The following is a 13197-nucleotide window of genomic DNA, read 5'->3' on the forward strand; positions in this document are numbered from 1 at the left end:
GAAAAAGAAATTAGGTGGTTGTCTTAACAAATTTTAGGGCTTCTTCTACGATTTCTTTTTCATGGAAGCGGTATTTCCGTCGAACAGATCTTCGATCAATACTTCAATGTCTTCAGGCTGATACTTTATGTACTTCTCCGATTGCCTTCCCTGATCGAAATGCTGCTTGAATCTCCCCACGAACGAACGGTACGCCGGAATCATCACCGCCGACACCGAAACCCGAAGCTCCGATTGAAGCTGTTCGTCGCTCACTACCCAACTGCTCTGCACTTTGTGTATTTCGTCGAACATGGAGTTGAAGCTTTTGAATCTCTCCTTCAAAATCGGCTTTGATACCTTCCCGTTCACCATCAATCCTTCGTGGTTCAGGCATTGCAACACCTTACTCCATGTTTCTCTCTGGTAGTTTTTGTGGTACTGTCGCAGATTCGTTGATCGCTTGCGGCACCAACGGTCGCCCATTAACTCCTTGATTCCGGTTGAGCCTTTGATTTTCTGTACTACGTACCTTCCGTTGTTCATCAGGAAGATGTACCGAAGAGATGCGTCGCGGTACAATTTTGATCTCATTACCAGATTCGTATCTAGCAGATCCATCACCATCGCGATCTGAGTTGCGAGGTGAGAATTTCTCAGCGACGCGTCGTCGTTCTCGTCCACTCTTGCTGATTGATCTTCTTCGGTTTTAGGGTCCATCAATTGGAAGACCTGTTCTAGGGTTTCTCTGTACTCGCAAGCGTATTTTAGGTAATTCATTATGTAGCGCGTTAACGGATGAACTGCTCCTCCTGGAACTGGAATTTTCGCGTTGTCGCTTCTGATTGAGCTTTCTAGGTCGTAGAAACTTCCGACTATTGCTTCTCCCATACCACTTTTTGCCCCTTCCGCTTCTGAAATTAGCTCCGTTCTGCAATTTTCAGGGAAGCCATTGATTACTGGAATTAATTCGCAAATCCTTTCGTACATGTCCAGTAATTTGAACATCTTCTCCGCGGACCGCTTTGTTAAGACGACGGCGTTTGCGAAGTTGAGAAGCTTGATGATGACTGCTCTTGTTAAATTGCTGAAGATTGTATGAGATATGAAGGGATGATCGGTGAAAACGGAGTCACAGAGCTTCAACTCGCCTGGGAACAGAGATTTTGAGCATTTCTTGATGACGGCGATCCATTTGTCGATTTCCGATTGAAGAGTATCCCAGTGCATTTTCTGAACCTCGTCATTGCTAATACTTTCGTACCCGAGCTTGTTCAAGATTCCTCTGAACGAGCTCTGCCGGAGGAAGCTGTAACTCATACAACATTCCTTCTCGTAGCCGGCGTAGATCATTGTTCCGGCAATTCTCTTCATGTTTGACACAGTCTCCTGCGAGAAAGAAGGGTATATGTCTTCCTTATCGGACTCGGAAGACTCAGGAACGGTGCTGTGATGTTGATCTGGCAATTCGTGGTTTGTTTTGAAGGACGATTGCTTTGACGATTTGGTGTCAGATTTCGTTTCAGGTTTGGATTCGAGCTCGCGATGCTTGCATTCTTTCAGAAGGTTGTTGAATTCTTCATCCAACAACGTCATGGCTCGCTGTAGAGCTGCGGTGGTCCGATTGAGCGAAGGAATGGTGGCAGTGCAGAGATTGAATTCGCCCAATTTAATGGCAATCTTGGAAATGCGATCCAGAGCTTCGAAAAAGGAAGAATCCCGGTCCGGATCTCTGCCGAGCTTGGCGGAGTTCTTGGTAGAATTGTACCTGGAGGTCATGGAGTCCACCAGATTGGACAACGAATGGACGGAGGTGGGAATGTCAGGAATGGGATTGAATGCATTGTCAGCAGCGGTGGACAAAGTGTGGAGGAATCGATCAACCTCTTGGAAGAGCGAGGCAATTTCAGGTTGGGAAAGAAGGTGGTGGTGATGATCAATGGAGGAGGCATCATCATCATTTGGATGCTTTTCAGAATCTGATTTAGCATCATCGGCGGCATCGGGAGTGCGGCCAGGTGAGCCCAAACTGGCAAACTTTCTATTGAAATTTGTTGATAAACTAGGAACCTTTTCTGGGTGCGGGGTTTTCTCCATGAATGTTCTTGTTATATTATAAGAATTGGTGAGAAATGGAGGAGGAGAAGAAGAAGAGGGATTTTGGCGAGGAAGAAAAGGGGAATGGGATTAGTTCGTGCGTGTAGGATAGGAGGAGGGGGGGAAGGAGCTGGTGAAGAAGAGGATTAATGGATTAATGGAGGAGAAGAAAAGGTGGGGGGAGAGTGGCAAAAACAGAAGGATTAATTCTTAATTAATGGCGTTAAATTCTTAATTGGCCTCTAATTTTCAGTTTGTTGGTTATTAAGCGTTGACCCTTTTTTTTGTTGGAAAAAAAAGGTTGTTTGTTTGTGACCCTCACGTATTTCTCTGTTTTCTCTCATTTTCTCTCTCTATTCAATCCATTTAGATAAGTAAGCATTGACCAAATCCTTCTAGAGCCACAAACCTCCTCCATTTCTCCCACCCCTTGTCTGTCTTGCTTGGCATTTATATTAATTTCAACATATAAGGCTTCCTATTATAACAAGTTGTTCAAAAGGATTTCTCGTTCTTCCATCAATCTGCTTTTTCCCAGATACTCCGGTTCAAATACTCATGGACTCGTTGTTTGCTTACTGGCTTCATATAAATAATGAGGAAAAGACTAGTTGTTTTCTAGAAGCCTCTTGTTCATATCTCTCATCAAACAAAAGGTACTATGAGATAATGTCTATCTAGCAAACTCTCCGCTAACCACCCGAGTGAGCACTCAAAAACCATATCAATTGGTCTTCTGCAAACAAGGCATATCTTCTCTAGGCACCATTTGTGAAACAATACTTTGATTTCCATGTCTTCCCACTACCTTATTGCTTACTTTGATTTCCTTCCCGTTTATGTAAAATAGATACATGAATCATTTTTAGTGTATATATATAAATAAATAAATGAAACAGATCTAAAATTTATGATTAATATAATTATTTAAAGAAATATATTAGAGACGGTTCAAATATCAAAATAGAATATATATATATATATATATATATTTTTAAGTTTAAAGAATTTATATCCGAAAGCAAATTTTTTAAATAATTCCCTTAAAAATAATGCTTAATTGAATAGGAGCTACATTTGAAAACAGCAGCACTTTTGTGTCTTTTTAAGGATTTGAAGCTTAAAATAATCCTTAAAATTATAATAACATAATTTTCATTCAATAAATGTTATCTCACATTTATGAAAATAAAATACTTATAAAAGATATTATTTCATAGTTTAAATTACAAATTTAAATCATAATTTTAAAATTTATGTTTATTTAATTTCTAAACTTATGAAAATAAGATTCTTAACTTTTAATTTTGTATTGTTTTTAATATATTTTGATAAATTTTCTATTTTTTAAAATTAAATTATTCGAACCCTTAATTTTTTTATTTTATATTTAGTAGCTTGTGGATTAATTTTTATGAGCTAATTAAATAGTAAATTTAAAAAAAAAAAAAAATCCTAAAGAAAAAGAGAAAAAGAAAAAAAAACGAAGCGACGACAAGATATGAAGCTGGTCAAAGTCTGCCGAGTGCGGAAATGGAAGCTGCTTTCAGACAACCGAACGAAGAAGCTATGGAGTCGAAGAGCACCGACTTCAACCATCTGACTGTTCTCCACAACGCAATGATTGTCACAATGGATTCCGACAGCCGAGTCTTCCGGAACGGCGGAATTGCGATCTCCGGCGACAAAATCAAAGCCATTGGCCACTCTTCCGAGATTCTCCTCCAATTCTCTGCTTCTGCCGACCACATTATTGACCTCCATTCTCAAATCTTGCTTCCTGGTCTCTCTCTATTTCTCTTTGAATTTTCGAGTTAGTTCAGCTCTTTGAGTTTTCTTCCCACTTCGTTGTCTGAGATCTGGGTTGGCCTTGAAAACAGGGTTTATTAACACGCATGTCCACACTTCTCAGCAGCTCGCGAGAAGCATAGCCGACGATGTGGATTTGATGACTTGGTTGCATCATCGTATTTGGCCCTACGAATCCACCATGACCGAGCAAGATTCCTATGTTTCCTCTTTGCTTTGTGGTATAGAACTCATTCACTCGGGTGTGAGTATCTGCATTTCTGCTTTTACTTCTTTGTTCTTCCTCATCATTTTTTGCTGTAATTGAGGAAATTAATGCTCATACACCTTTTAAGAACTTTGAAGAAATCAGGAACTAAATATGGATGAGGGGTGGACACCCGGGCGTGGACCCAGCAAGGAGAGTGAATTAGGGTTCCCATATTGATTGGAGAAGGAAACGAGTGTAAGCAAGGATGCTGGCCCCGAAAGGGTGGATTGGGGGGTCTCACATCGATTGGAGAAGAGAACAAGTAGTGCCCTGGTCCTTGGAGGGGGTGGATTGTGAGCTCCCACATCGGTGGGAGAGGAGAACAAAACATTCTTTATAAGTGTGTGGAAACTTCTCCCTAGTAGACGCGTTTTAAAAACCTTGAAGAGAAACCCAAAAGGAAAAGCCCAAAGAGGACCTGGGCTGTTACAACTTGTAATTTAACTTATATATATTCAGGTAACATGCTTTGCTGAGGCAGGGGGACAACATGTATCTGGAATGGCTAAGGCCGTAGAGTTGTTGGGTTTGCGGGCGTGCTTAACTCAGTCAATAATGGACTGTGGGGAAGGATTGCCGGCTTCTTGGGCTGCTGTAACCACTGATGATTGCATTCAGGTTTATCTTACTTAGCTTTATATATCTATGGTTCTCGATCGTTTACTCCTTTTCGACAATTGTAGAATTCATTCATATAATTAGTGATGTATAGATGGTATTTAGAGAACTTTTGTGTAGATAATAGATTAAATGATTAGATTAAACTGCTACTACGAAATGGTTGAAGATTGTTGCTCCACTTAGGCGATGAAATATGCTTAAAACATTAAGCCGAGGTTGTCTTGGAACTTGGAAGATGAAAGAAAGGCAAAATTTTGAATGGTTTCCTTGAGAAAATTGTTGGTTAAGAAGTTTTTGATGTTCATGGTCATAAGTTTATGCTTTCCTGTTTTTTGGTTTAATGGAAGTGATTTACTTTCTTTAATTTCCTAAGCCTTATGAATAACTACGTTAATTTTCATTTTCAAGGTCAGTCTCAAAAGGAGCTTTACAAGAAGCACCACAACACAGCAGATGGGCGCATCAGAGTATGGTTTGGTATCAGACAAATTATGAATGCAACAGAACGTCTATTGATCGAAACACGGGACAATGCAATAAAACTAGAAACAGGGATCCACATGGTACTTCTATCTTCGTTACTTACGCTTTTGCAGTCTCGAAATAGTTCAAATTATATCAATGGCTCCAAAGCTTGAGTTGTGGAAATTTGATTTCATTTGTCATGTGCATTTTAGCATGTTGCAGAGATACCCTATGAGAACCTCAAAGTGATGAACGAACGAAAAGTTGATCATGGAACCGTTACTTACCTGGATAAAATACGGTTCCTCGGAAACAATTTACTTTCTGCACATACTGTCTGGGTCAATGACAATGAGGTGAGAAGTTGTAGGTTGGTAATTTTTTCTCCTTTTCTTTTTAACCCCTCAAAAGGAATCCAAATCCTAGCTATGTAGTAACATACTCCGACCCAAACGTTTGTTGTTGCATGCTTTTGATCAGATAGTTGACCAAACTGACTATGTCAACAGGGTTGGAGGTGGCTACCTCTACGAAACGAGTACGGTTGAATATTTAAGTAGTGCAAGTTTTGGGTTTGGCATAGTTTCAATATAGTAGAGAGCACGTTTTGATTACTGCTAATTGTAGGTTGCATTCCAAGTCGGGTCAAACATGCACACCAAACAGCTTTTGATAGGTGCAACTTGATGGTGTTTAGCCTGCCAAGGTGGTCATCAAGCATAACCTAAGTTGTGGCCTGCTAGGACATCATAGGAAACTTTGCAGGCCTTTGAATGAATTTTATGCCTCTATGTAATGACCCAAGCCTACCGCTAACAGATATTGTCCTCTTTGGGTTTTCTCTTTCGGACTTCCCCTCAAGGTTTTTAAAATGCGTCTACTAGGGAAAAATTTCCACACCCTTATAAAGGGTGTTTCGTTCTCCTCCCCAATCAATGTGGGATTCTCACAAGCTATAACCAGGAAGGATATTATAAGATGCACTTGTTACATCCAATATGGCTAATGCCACAAAGATGTGACCTCGAGTCTACATGGCGTGTAGACCTCTTGGACTAGTTTTAGGTCTCATTTCAGTCATGGTTACCAGTTCGGATAACCTGGCTAGGCAGCTTCTTGGTCTCCTTGGCTGTGTCGCTTCCTAGTCTCACTTAGGCGCTAGGTGGCTTTTGGCGTCACTTGGTTGGCTAAGATCCACCGAGCTCGGTGGCTTCCTAATCTCATCTAGGTCATGAGCTAAGTTACTAGGTATATGAGCTAAGTTAATATCTTCCTAATTAATGTTCTTGCGCTCTATTCCCTTCAATAATGTGTTGTTGAATTCTTAAATGCTTTTACGCCCATGTTTTTCATAACTACGTTTTATAATGCAAGTCTTATTGATATCTTGTTAGATTAGTTTTCTTTCAAGGAATGGGGTCAAAGTATCCCACTGTCCTGCTTCTGCAATGAGAATGCTTGGATTTGCACCTATCAGAGAGATGCTTGATGCTGGTATTTGTGTTTCCATTGGAACAGATGGAGCTCCGTCAAATAATAGAATGAGCATAGGTTTGTTTCTGTCTAGAAATTCTAACAAGTTATACATTATTTCATCTTTTTACCATACGTCTAGTGGGCAATCAGTCATGGCCCAAGCCCACCGCTAGTGGATATTGTCTTCTTTAGGCTTTCCCTTTCGGGGTTCCCCTCAAGGTTTTTAAAACACGTCTGCTAAGGAGAGGTTTTCAAACCCTTATAAAGAATGTTTCGTTCTCCTCCCCAACCGATGTGGGATCTCACAATCCACCTCCCTTCGAGGCTTAGTGTCTTCGCTGACACTCATTCTCTTCTCTAATCGATGGGGGACTCCCCAATCCACCCCCCGTTGAGCCCCAACATCCTTGTTGGCACATCGCCTCGTGTCCACCTCCCTTCAGAGCTTAGCCTCCTCTTTGGCATTATCGCTCGGTGTCTGGCTCTAATAACATTTGTAACATATTGTGAGATCCCACGTCGATTGGGGAAGAGAACGAAACATTCTTTATAAGGGTGTGGAAACCTCTCCCTAGCATACGCGTTTTAAAAACCTTCAGTGGTAGCCCGAAAGAGAAATCCCAAAAATGACAATATTTGCTAGCGGTGGGCTTGAGTCGTTACAGTCACATCGTGGTGACCAACTATCACTTTAGTTGTGCGTTATACTGAGAACTGAAACATTCTCTTGAAAACACCTCACCTTTAAGGATAAGTTTGGCACACCCTCACATGCAAATCCAACGGAACCTTTTATATTGGATATCATATGGACTTCAATGAGTATATATTGTAGGTCTAATGGCATTATTGTTTTACCCAAGTGGTGATTGTAACATAACAATGTAAAGATGCAGACAATTTTGATCAGAACACAGTAACCTCAAGTTTATACGTTCGTCGTTGTGAACAAAGTTTCCACATGGCACAAGAACAATGGTAGTTGATGAACTAAATGTCTATATATTTTGCAGTTGATGAAATGTACCTTGCATCACTCATTAATAAAGGCCGGGAAGTGTTTGTAAATGGAACAACCAATCCCTCTGTTCTTCCTGCTGAAGTAGTTCTACAAATGGTGACTATAAATGGTGCAAAATCAGTGCTTTGGGAGAATGAAATAGGATCACTTGAAGTTGGGAAGAAGGTAATATTTCTTTGACCTTGTATTGATATAAAGCCCTCAAACAGCCTCCCCCGACTCCTCCAACTCCTTTTTCTGGAGTCCTCGAACAAAGTACACTCTTTGTTCGACACTTGAGTCATTTTTTTTACTACATCTTCAAGGCTCACAACTTCTTTGTTCGAGGATTCTATTGACATGGCTAAGTTAAGGGCATGACCCTGATACCATGTTAGAAACCACGACCCTTTACAACGGTATAATATTGTCCACTTCGAGCATAAGCTCTCATGGCTTTGTTTTTGGTTTTCCCAAAAGGTCTCGTACCAATGGAAATGTATTCCTTATTTATAAACCCATGATCCCCTTCTTAATTAGCCAATGTAGGACTCCCTCCCAATCATTCTGAACCGTGACACAAACTGTTCTACTAGACTTATAAACTCATTTGTACACAGAAAAAAAGGCATGTTTTTATTTGGAATTCATTGCAATTTCTCATGGTTGAGCAAGTAATGCCACCTGTTACTTTCAAACGCTCGAGGATGATTTATTCTACTATCTTGATTGTAGGCGGATATGGTTGTGATCAATCCTTCCTCTTGGTCCATGGTTCCTGCCCATGACAGGTATTCATTTCCTTGAGCTTTTATGATATGTTTTGTCACTCTCACTTGAGCTGAGAATTGTAAATGAACTGATGGCATTGTCTAATTGATATTGCAGTATTTCATGCCTTGTCTACAGTATGAGGACTGAAAATGTTGTCTCTGTAATGTGCAATGGCCGGTGGATAATGAAAGATAAGAAGATCGTTAATGTGAACGAGGTACTTCATCTCGATTTTTCGTTCTTAAACATGATAAGCGTTGCTTTATTTCGGGTATACGTAGCTTTAATTGATTTAACATGTGCAACCCGAAATTTGGGTGGACAGGAAGATGTAATATTGATGGCAAAAAAAGCTTGTAAGGAACTGGTTGAGAGAGCAGGAATAAGAATTCCGAACAGAATGAACTTCATCTAATCGCCAGCAGGTTATCTTCAGTTTCTTGGTTTTGATTTTCATCGAACTGTTTATGCTTTGCGTACTGGAACTGATGCTTTGTTGTGTTTAAGTGTTTGAATGAATTGATATCTTTGAGTTATGTCTTAGCCACTTTATCATTAAGTTTCTATATACAAACTCATCCATTTAAGGCGTTTTGAGTACCATATTTGAAATGAATAATTACGGTGTATGTTTGTTCCGGGAGGTCCCATATACATCAAGAATAGGAAGAAAGTATATAAGAGCTCATGCCCACTGTTAGCCGATATTATCTTTTTTTGGTCTTTTTTTTTTTGGTTTAGCTCAAGCCCACTGTTAGTCGATATTATTTTTAGATTTAGGCCCATATATATCAAGAATAGGAAGAAAGCGTGTAACAGCCCAAATCCGTGGTTAGTAGTATTGTCCTCTTTGGGTTTTTCGTTATGAGTTTTTTTTCAAGGTTTTAAAACACGTCTGCTAGGGAAGAGTTTTCACACCCGTATAAGGAACGTTTCGTTCTCCTCTCCAACTGATATGAAGTCTCACAAAGCGAGTGAAGTTTTCTCTCCATTGTCTAAACTAAGATTATATTCTCATCGCGCTGTGCTCACTTAAATTATTTATTTATTATTTTTAATATAATATTAATCAATTATTAAATACTATATTATAATATTAAAAATTAAATTAATATAATGTAATAATATTAAATTTTTTAAAAATTATATTTGTTCATTATAATTACATTATAATGAAATAAAAGGAAGAAAATTGTTTTTAACCCTACATAAAGGAAAAATGAAATCCCACGTGTAGTGAACAGATGCAGAATGCTGACGTGGTGCGATTGTGGGCGATACCAATAAGAAAGCAGCCACGTCATCCTAAGGTTCCGCTGAAGAAGATTCCAGAAGTGAGTCCCACGGGCATATTTTGAATCTTCCCGAAACTTCTCAATTTTTCGAATCTTCTTCTCGAACCTTTCTGCAAATCCATTTGCCCCCCATATATAGCAGTCGGCCATGTACCCTGTTCATCATCGGAGACATTTTATCTGCATTTGCGCAAGAGAAGGTCATCTATTCACTCGAGAAAGTTCTGTCTGTGCTTCTCCTGATCTATTTTCTTCTAGAATTTTTTTGAATCCTCAATTGTAATGGAGAGTCCCTTCTTTAGGAATCACTGGAACTACCACCCTCAACGCCCTCGGTATGTTCCTAGCATGATGGAAATTCCGGTGCATCGGCGAACTGTGCCGGTGGTTCCGAAGGTGGTTTCGATTCCTGTCCGTTTTGTTGAGTCGAAGAAGAGCAGATCTGACTCGGCCACCAAAATCCAGAAGGTTTTCAGAGGTTTTCTGGTGAGGAAGAGCGTGAAGAAGGTTGTGGCGATTGAGAGAGAAGTAAATGAGATACAGAGGAGGCTTTCGAATGAAGAGACTGTGGATTTGATTCGGAAGGATGGTAAGGAGAGAATTAGGTTTGGTGAGATGCTGATGAGTTTGCTGTTTAGGTTGGATTCGGTGGAAGGCGTGGATATTGGAATTAGGAATTTCAGGAAGGCATTGATCAAGAAGGCTATTGCCTTGCAGGAGAAGGTCGATTCAATTGCTGCTGTGGATGAAGCTACTGATTTCGTCCATGAGACTCTTGAAGCTGCGACTGCCAAATGTGATTCTGAAGCTGCTGATCGGAGCTCAGGAATGAATATTTCTGGTGCAAGGGAAATCGGCGCGGAAGAAACTCCGGATCTCAAGGATAGAATTCCAGAGCTTGAAGATGAAAGTTGTACTGCAAAAATGGCAAACAGCGAACCAGTTGACGGTGGTGATGATGATAGAACAGAAATTGAATCTGTTGAATATGCGGATGATTGCAATGAGCGTGGAAACGTAGATGAGGTAGCATTAACGCCTCGTTACACTGAAAAGGAGGGAGCAATTATGGAGGAATCTACGGCTTGTTCTATGGAATCGAATGCTGATCTGGAAGGTCCTGATGCAGATGATGATATACCGAAACCTCAAGTTTCAGAGCAAGGCAAGAACTCGCCAGGAAAAGATGAGGTGCCTGCAGAAGTTGACAACGACATGATGCATAGGGAGGTTGAGGCGGCAGAACCTCAAGTTTCAGAGCAAGGCAAGAATTGACAACGACATGATGCATAGGGAGGTTGAGGCGGCAGAACCTCAAGTTTCAGAGCAAGGCAAGAACTCGCCAGGAAAAGATGAGGTGCCTGCAGAAGGCGGCAGAACCTCAAGTTTCAGAGCAAGGCAAGAACTCGCCAGGAAAAGATGAGGTGCCTGCAGAAGTTGACAACGACATGATGCATAGGGAGGTTGAGGCGGCAGAACCTCAAGTTTCAGAGCAAGGCAAGAATTGACAACGACATGATGCATAGGGAGGTTGAGGCGGCAGAACCTCAAGTTTCAGAGCAAGGCAAGAACTCGCCAGGAAAAGATGAGGTGCCTGCAGAAGGCGGCAGAACCTCAAGTTTCAGAGCAAGGCAAGAACTCGCCAGGAAAAGATGAGGTGCCTGCAGAATTTGACAACGACATGATGCATAGGGAGGTTGAGGTGGCAGAAGAGTACGCCGAAATGAGTGACGCTGAAAGTCAGACGGATTCGTCTAATAACCCACCGAACTTAGACAATGTGGTTGCAGAATATGGAGCTGTGGATCAAAGGGAGGGCAGTGGAAATGAAGAGGAGCCAGTAGACGAAGAAGAAGAATATAGCAGAGTGAAGGGAGGAGAAGAAGATGGGGAGAGTAGAGAGCTTCTTGAGAAGATGATGGTGGACAACAAGAGAATGATGGAGATGATGGCGCAGCTGTTTGAAAAGAACGAAATGCAGTCACGATTGTTAAGCTCACTGTCCCATAGAGTTGAGCAGTTAGAGAAGGCACTTGTTCTTGAGATGCTAAGAAAGAAGAAGAGGAGGAACAGCACAGATTTCTCCGAAAAATGCCCCAAAACAAAGAAAAGTGGTAAATGATGACAGTATTATGATCAGTTTACTGTTGCTAAAATTTGTAAATGCAATTCTTTGAGTTATTTCATTGCATGCTCACTTGTTGCTGTTTCTGAGCTGCTGGCACCTTCTGCAGTATATGCTGTTCCGATTTTACTGGTTCTGTCATTTGAGAGTTGTAGTAGAGTAGACTTTTAACACACCACCATGAAAGCAGTTCCGTTTATTACACCTTCCATGAACTGACTTGTGTAAAATCTGTTGGAAAAGAGGTCAAATAAATCTACTTTTTGCTTGAATTGAAGGGCGTTTGATCGTATCACATGTAACTGGGTCCCTCTGCTTCAGATCATTGTTTTCGTAGCCTCAATCTGATTAGTTCAGTTATTTACAAGACATGTGATCCGTAGCTTTATCCCACAACTTTTTATTGTTGTGGTCTCTTCTTTCTCATCATTCTAAGCTTGCTTGGACTTCAAATGTATCTATTTCCTTCATTAACTTTCTTGAAGTGATTCATGAGATGCCTATGGCCCTTGTTTCTTTAATTCACAGATTAGATGACAGCTCAAAATGGGTTCTACAGGTAGTAGAAGATAATGGTTCTGTAAATGTCGGTTGTCATGAAGTTTTGCAGTGAGAATGGACATTATGATCTGGGTTGAAAGTGCCCTGTAATCTTACCAGCACGAGCAGTGACACAGCTGCTAGCAATTACTTTTGGTCATAATCACTGATGCCTCTCTGGATTTGCAAGTGGCAACAAGGTTAGTTTACAGCACTACAAAGCTTTATTTTCATATATCTGCAACAGCGCTGAGCAGTGTTTTATAGGAAACTGATACGATAATTCTTTTGATTCCCATACTTGGATTTCGGGCTTCCTTACTCTTAAATTTGTTCATGTAAGTGCATGTAAGCGTTGAAGGCTTTGTTTTGTAAACGTTGGGGGTAAAATTGAAAACCAACTAGTGATATTTTTTAATTTAACATTTTTTCAACAATTAATTATTAATTGCCAAGTATTCTCGGTCTCATCGGTCTCATGGTCATGATGTCAAATGTCAATGATACGTTGAATCCTTTTATTTAGTTTTATGTTGTCTTACTTTCTTTAAGTTATTAAGTTTATTTTTGTTACATGATTGTTCGGTAAAATTATGTCTAGGCCTATCAAACTTAAATTGCTTCGGAGATCGATCAATTAGGCATCAAACTTCTCTCGGCTTTGTATATATATATATATATATTTTTGCTTACATGTTTTCAATGCAATCGACTTTTACAATGTTTACTACTTTCAAATGTTACAATGATTTTACTTATCCACGTT

At 40.2% G+C, this 13197-nt stretch overlaps 3 protein-coding genes across 10 annotated transcripts; 2 read left to right on the top strand and 1 right to left on the bottom strand.

The window, feature by feature from the left end:
• Positions 1 to 43: 43 nt before the first annotated feature.
• LOC111479349 (exocyst complex component EXO70B1-like) lies at positions 44 to 2090 on the bottom strand. Its single transcript, XM_023123955.1, has one exon. The coding sequence runs from the start codon at positions 2074 to 2076 to the stop codon at positions 46 to 48; it is 2031 nt and encodes a 676-aa protein (XP_022979723.1). The 5' UTR covers positions 2077 to 2090; the 3' UTR covers positions 44 to 45.
• On the top strand, positions 1864 to 9071 carry LOC111479375 (5-methylthioadenosine/S-adenosylhomocysteine deaminase-like). Of its 3 annotated transcripts, none has more exons than XM_023123999.1 (11): positions 1864 to 1997; positions 3538 to 3859; positions 3957 to 4129; positions 4595 to 4753; positions 5170 to 5319; positions 5434 to 5591; positions 6621 to 6772; positions 7711 to 7883; positions 8433 to 8488; positions 8586 to 8688; positions 8797 to 9071. In XM_023123999.1, exons 2-11 carry the CDS (start codon positions 3610 to 3612, stop codon positions 8884 to 8886), a joined length of 1464 nt encoding a protein of 487 aa, XP_022979767.1. In that variant the 5' UTR covers positions 1864 to 1997; positions 3538 to 3609; the 3' UTR covers positions 8887 to 9071. The 3 variants fall into 3 exon arrangements, with proteins under 3 accessions (XP_022979767.1, XP_022979768.1, XP_022979769.1); XM_023124000.1 differs by having other exon boundaries at positions 3546 to 3859; XM_023124001.1 differs by having other exon boundaries at positions 3546 to 3859; positions 5434 to 5577; positions 6616 to 6772.
• A 745-nt stretch (positions 9072 to 9816) lies between these two features.
• LOC111479367 (BAG family molecular chaperone regulator 6-like) lies at positions 9817 to 12811 on the top strand. 6 transcript variants are annotated; one of them, XM_023123989.1, is made up of 5 exons: positions 9817 to 10996; positions 11064 to 11123; positions 11191 to 11235; positions 11370 to 11880; positions 12420 to 12811. In XM_023123989.1, the coding sequence occupies exons 1-5, from the start codon at positions 10049 to 10051 to the stop codon at positions 12422 to 12424; spliced, it is 1569 nt and encodes a 522-aa protein (XP_022979757.1). In that variant the 5' UTR covers positions 9817 to 10048; the 3' UTR covers positions 12425 to 12811. The 6 variants fall into 6 exon arrangements, with proteins under 6 accessions (XP_022979757.1, XP_022979756.1, XP_022979754.1 ...); XM_023123991.1 differs by lacking the exon at positions 12420 to 12811 and having other exon boundaries at positions 9818 to 9966; positions 10069 to 10996; positions 11370 to 12339; XM_023123988.1 differs by lacking the exons at positions 11064 to 11123; positions 12420 to 12811 and adding an exon at positions 11297 to 11356 and having other exon boundaries at positions 9817 to 11002; positions 11137 to 11229; positions 11424 to 12339.
• Positions 12812 to 13197: the final 386 nt, after the last annotated feature.

The sequence above is a fragment of the Cucurbita maxima genome, unplaced genomic scaffold, assembly GCF_002738345.1.
Source record: "Cucurbita maxima cultivar Rimu unplaced genomic scaffold, Cmax_1.0 Cma_Scf00005, whole genome shotgun sequence".
Lineage (NCBI taxonomy): Eukaryota > Viridiplantae > Streptophyta > Magnoliopsida > Cucurbitales > Cucurbitaceae > Cucurbita > Cucurbita maxima.

Excerpts from the sequence above, each read along its gene's own strand:
- LOC111479349 (XM_023123955.1), bottom strand. The coding sequence starts at position 2,076 with ATGGAGAAAACCCCGCACCCAGAAAAGGTTCCTAGTTTATCAACAAAT.
- LOC111479375 (XM_023123999.1), top strand. The coding sequence starts at position 3,610 with ATGGAAGCTGCTTTCAGACAACCGAACGAAGAAGCTATGGAGTCGAAG. Across the intron at positions 8,489-8,585 it reads ATGGTTCCTGCCCATGACAG|TATTTCATGCCTTGTCTACA; the intron begins GTATTCATTTCC and ends TTGATATTGCAG. Across the intron at positions 8,689-8,796 it reads AGATCGTTAATGTGAACGAG|GAAGATGTAATATTGATGGC; the intron begins GTACTTCATCTC and ends TTGGGTGGACAG.
- LOC111479367 (XM_023123987.1), top strand. The coding sequence starts at position 10,049 with ATGGAGAGTCCCTTCTTTAGGAATCACTGGAACTACCACCCTCAACGC. Across the intron at positions 11,003-11,136 it reads TGATGCATAGGGAGGTTGAG|GCGGCAGAACCTCAAGTTTC; the intron begins GCGGCAGAACCT and ends TGCCTGCAGAAG. Across the intron at positions 11,236-11,369 it reads TGATGCATAGGGAGGTTGAG|GCGGCAGAACCTCAAGTTTC; the intron begins GCGGCAGAACCT and ends TGCCTGCAGAAG.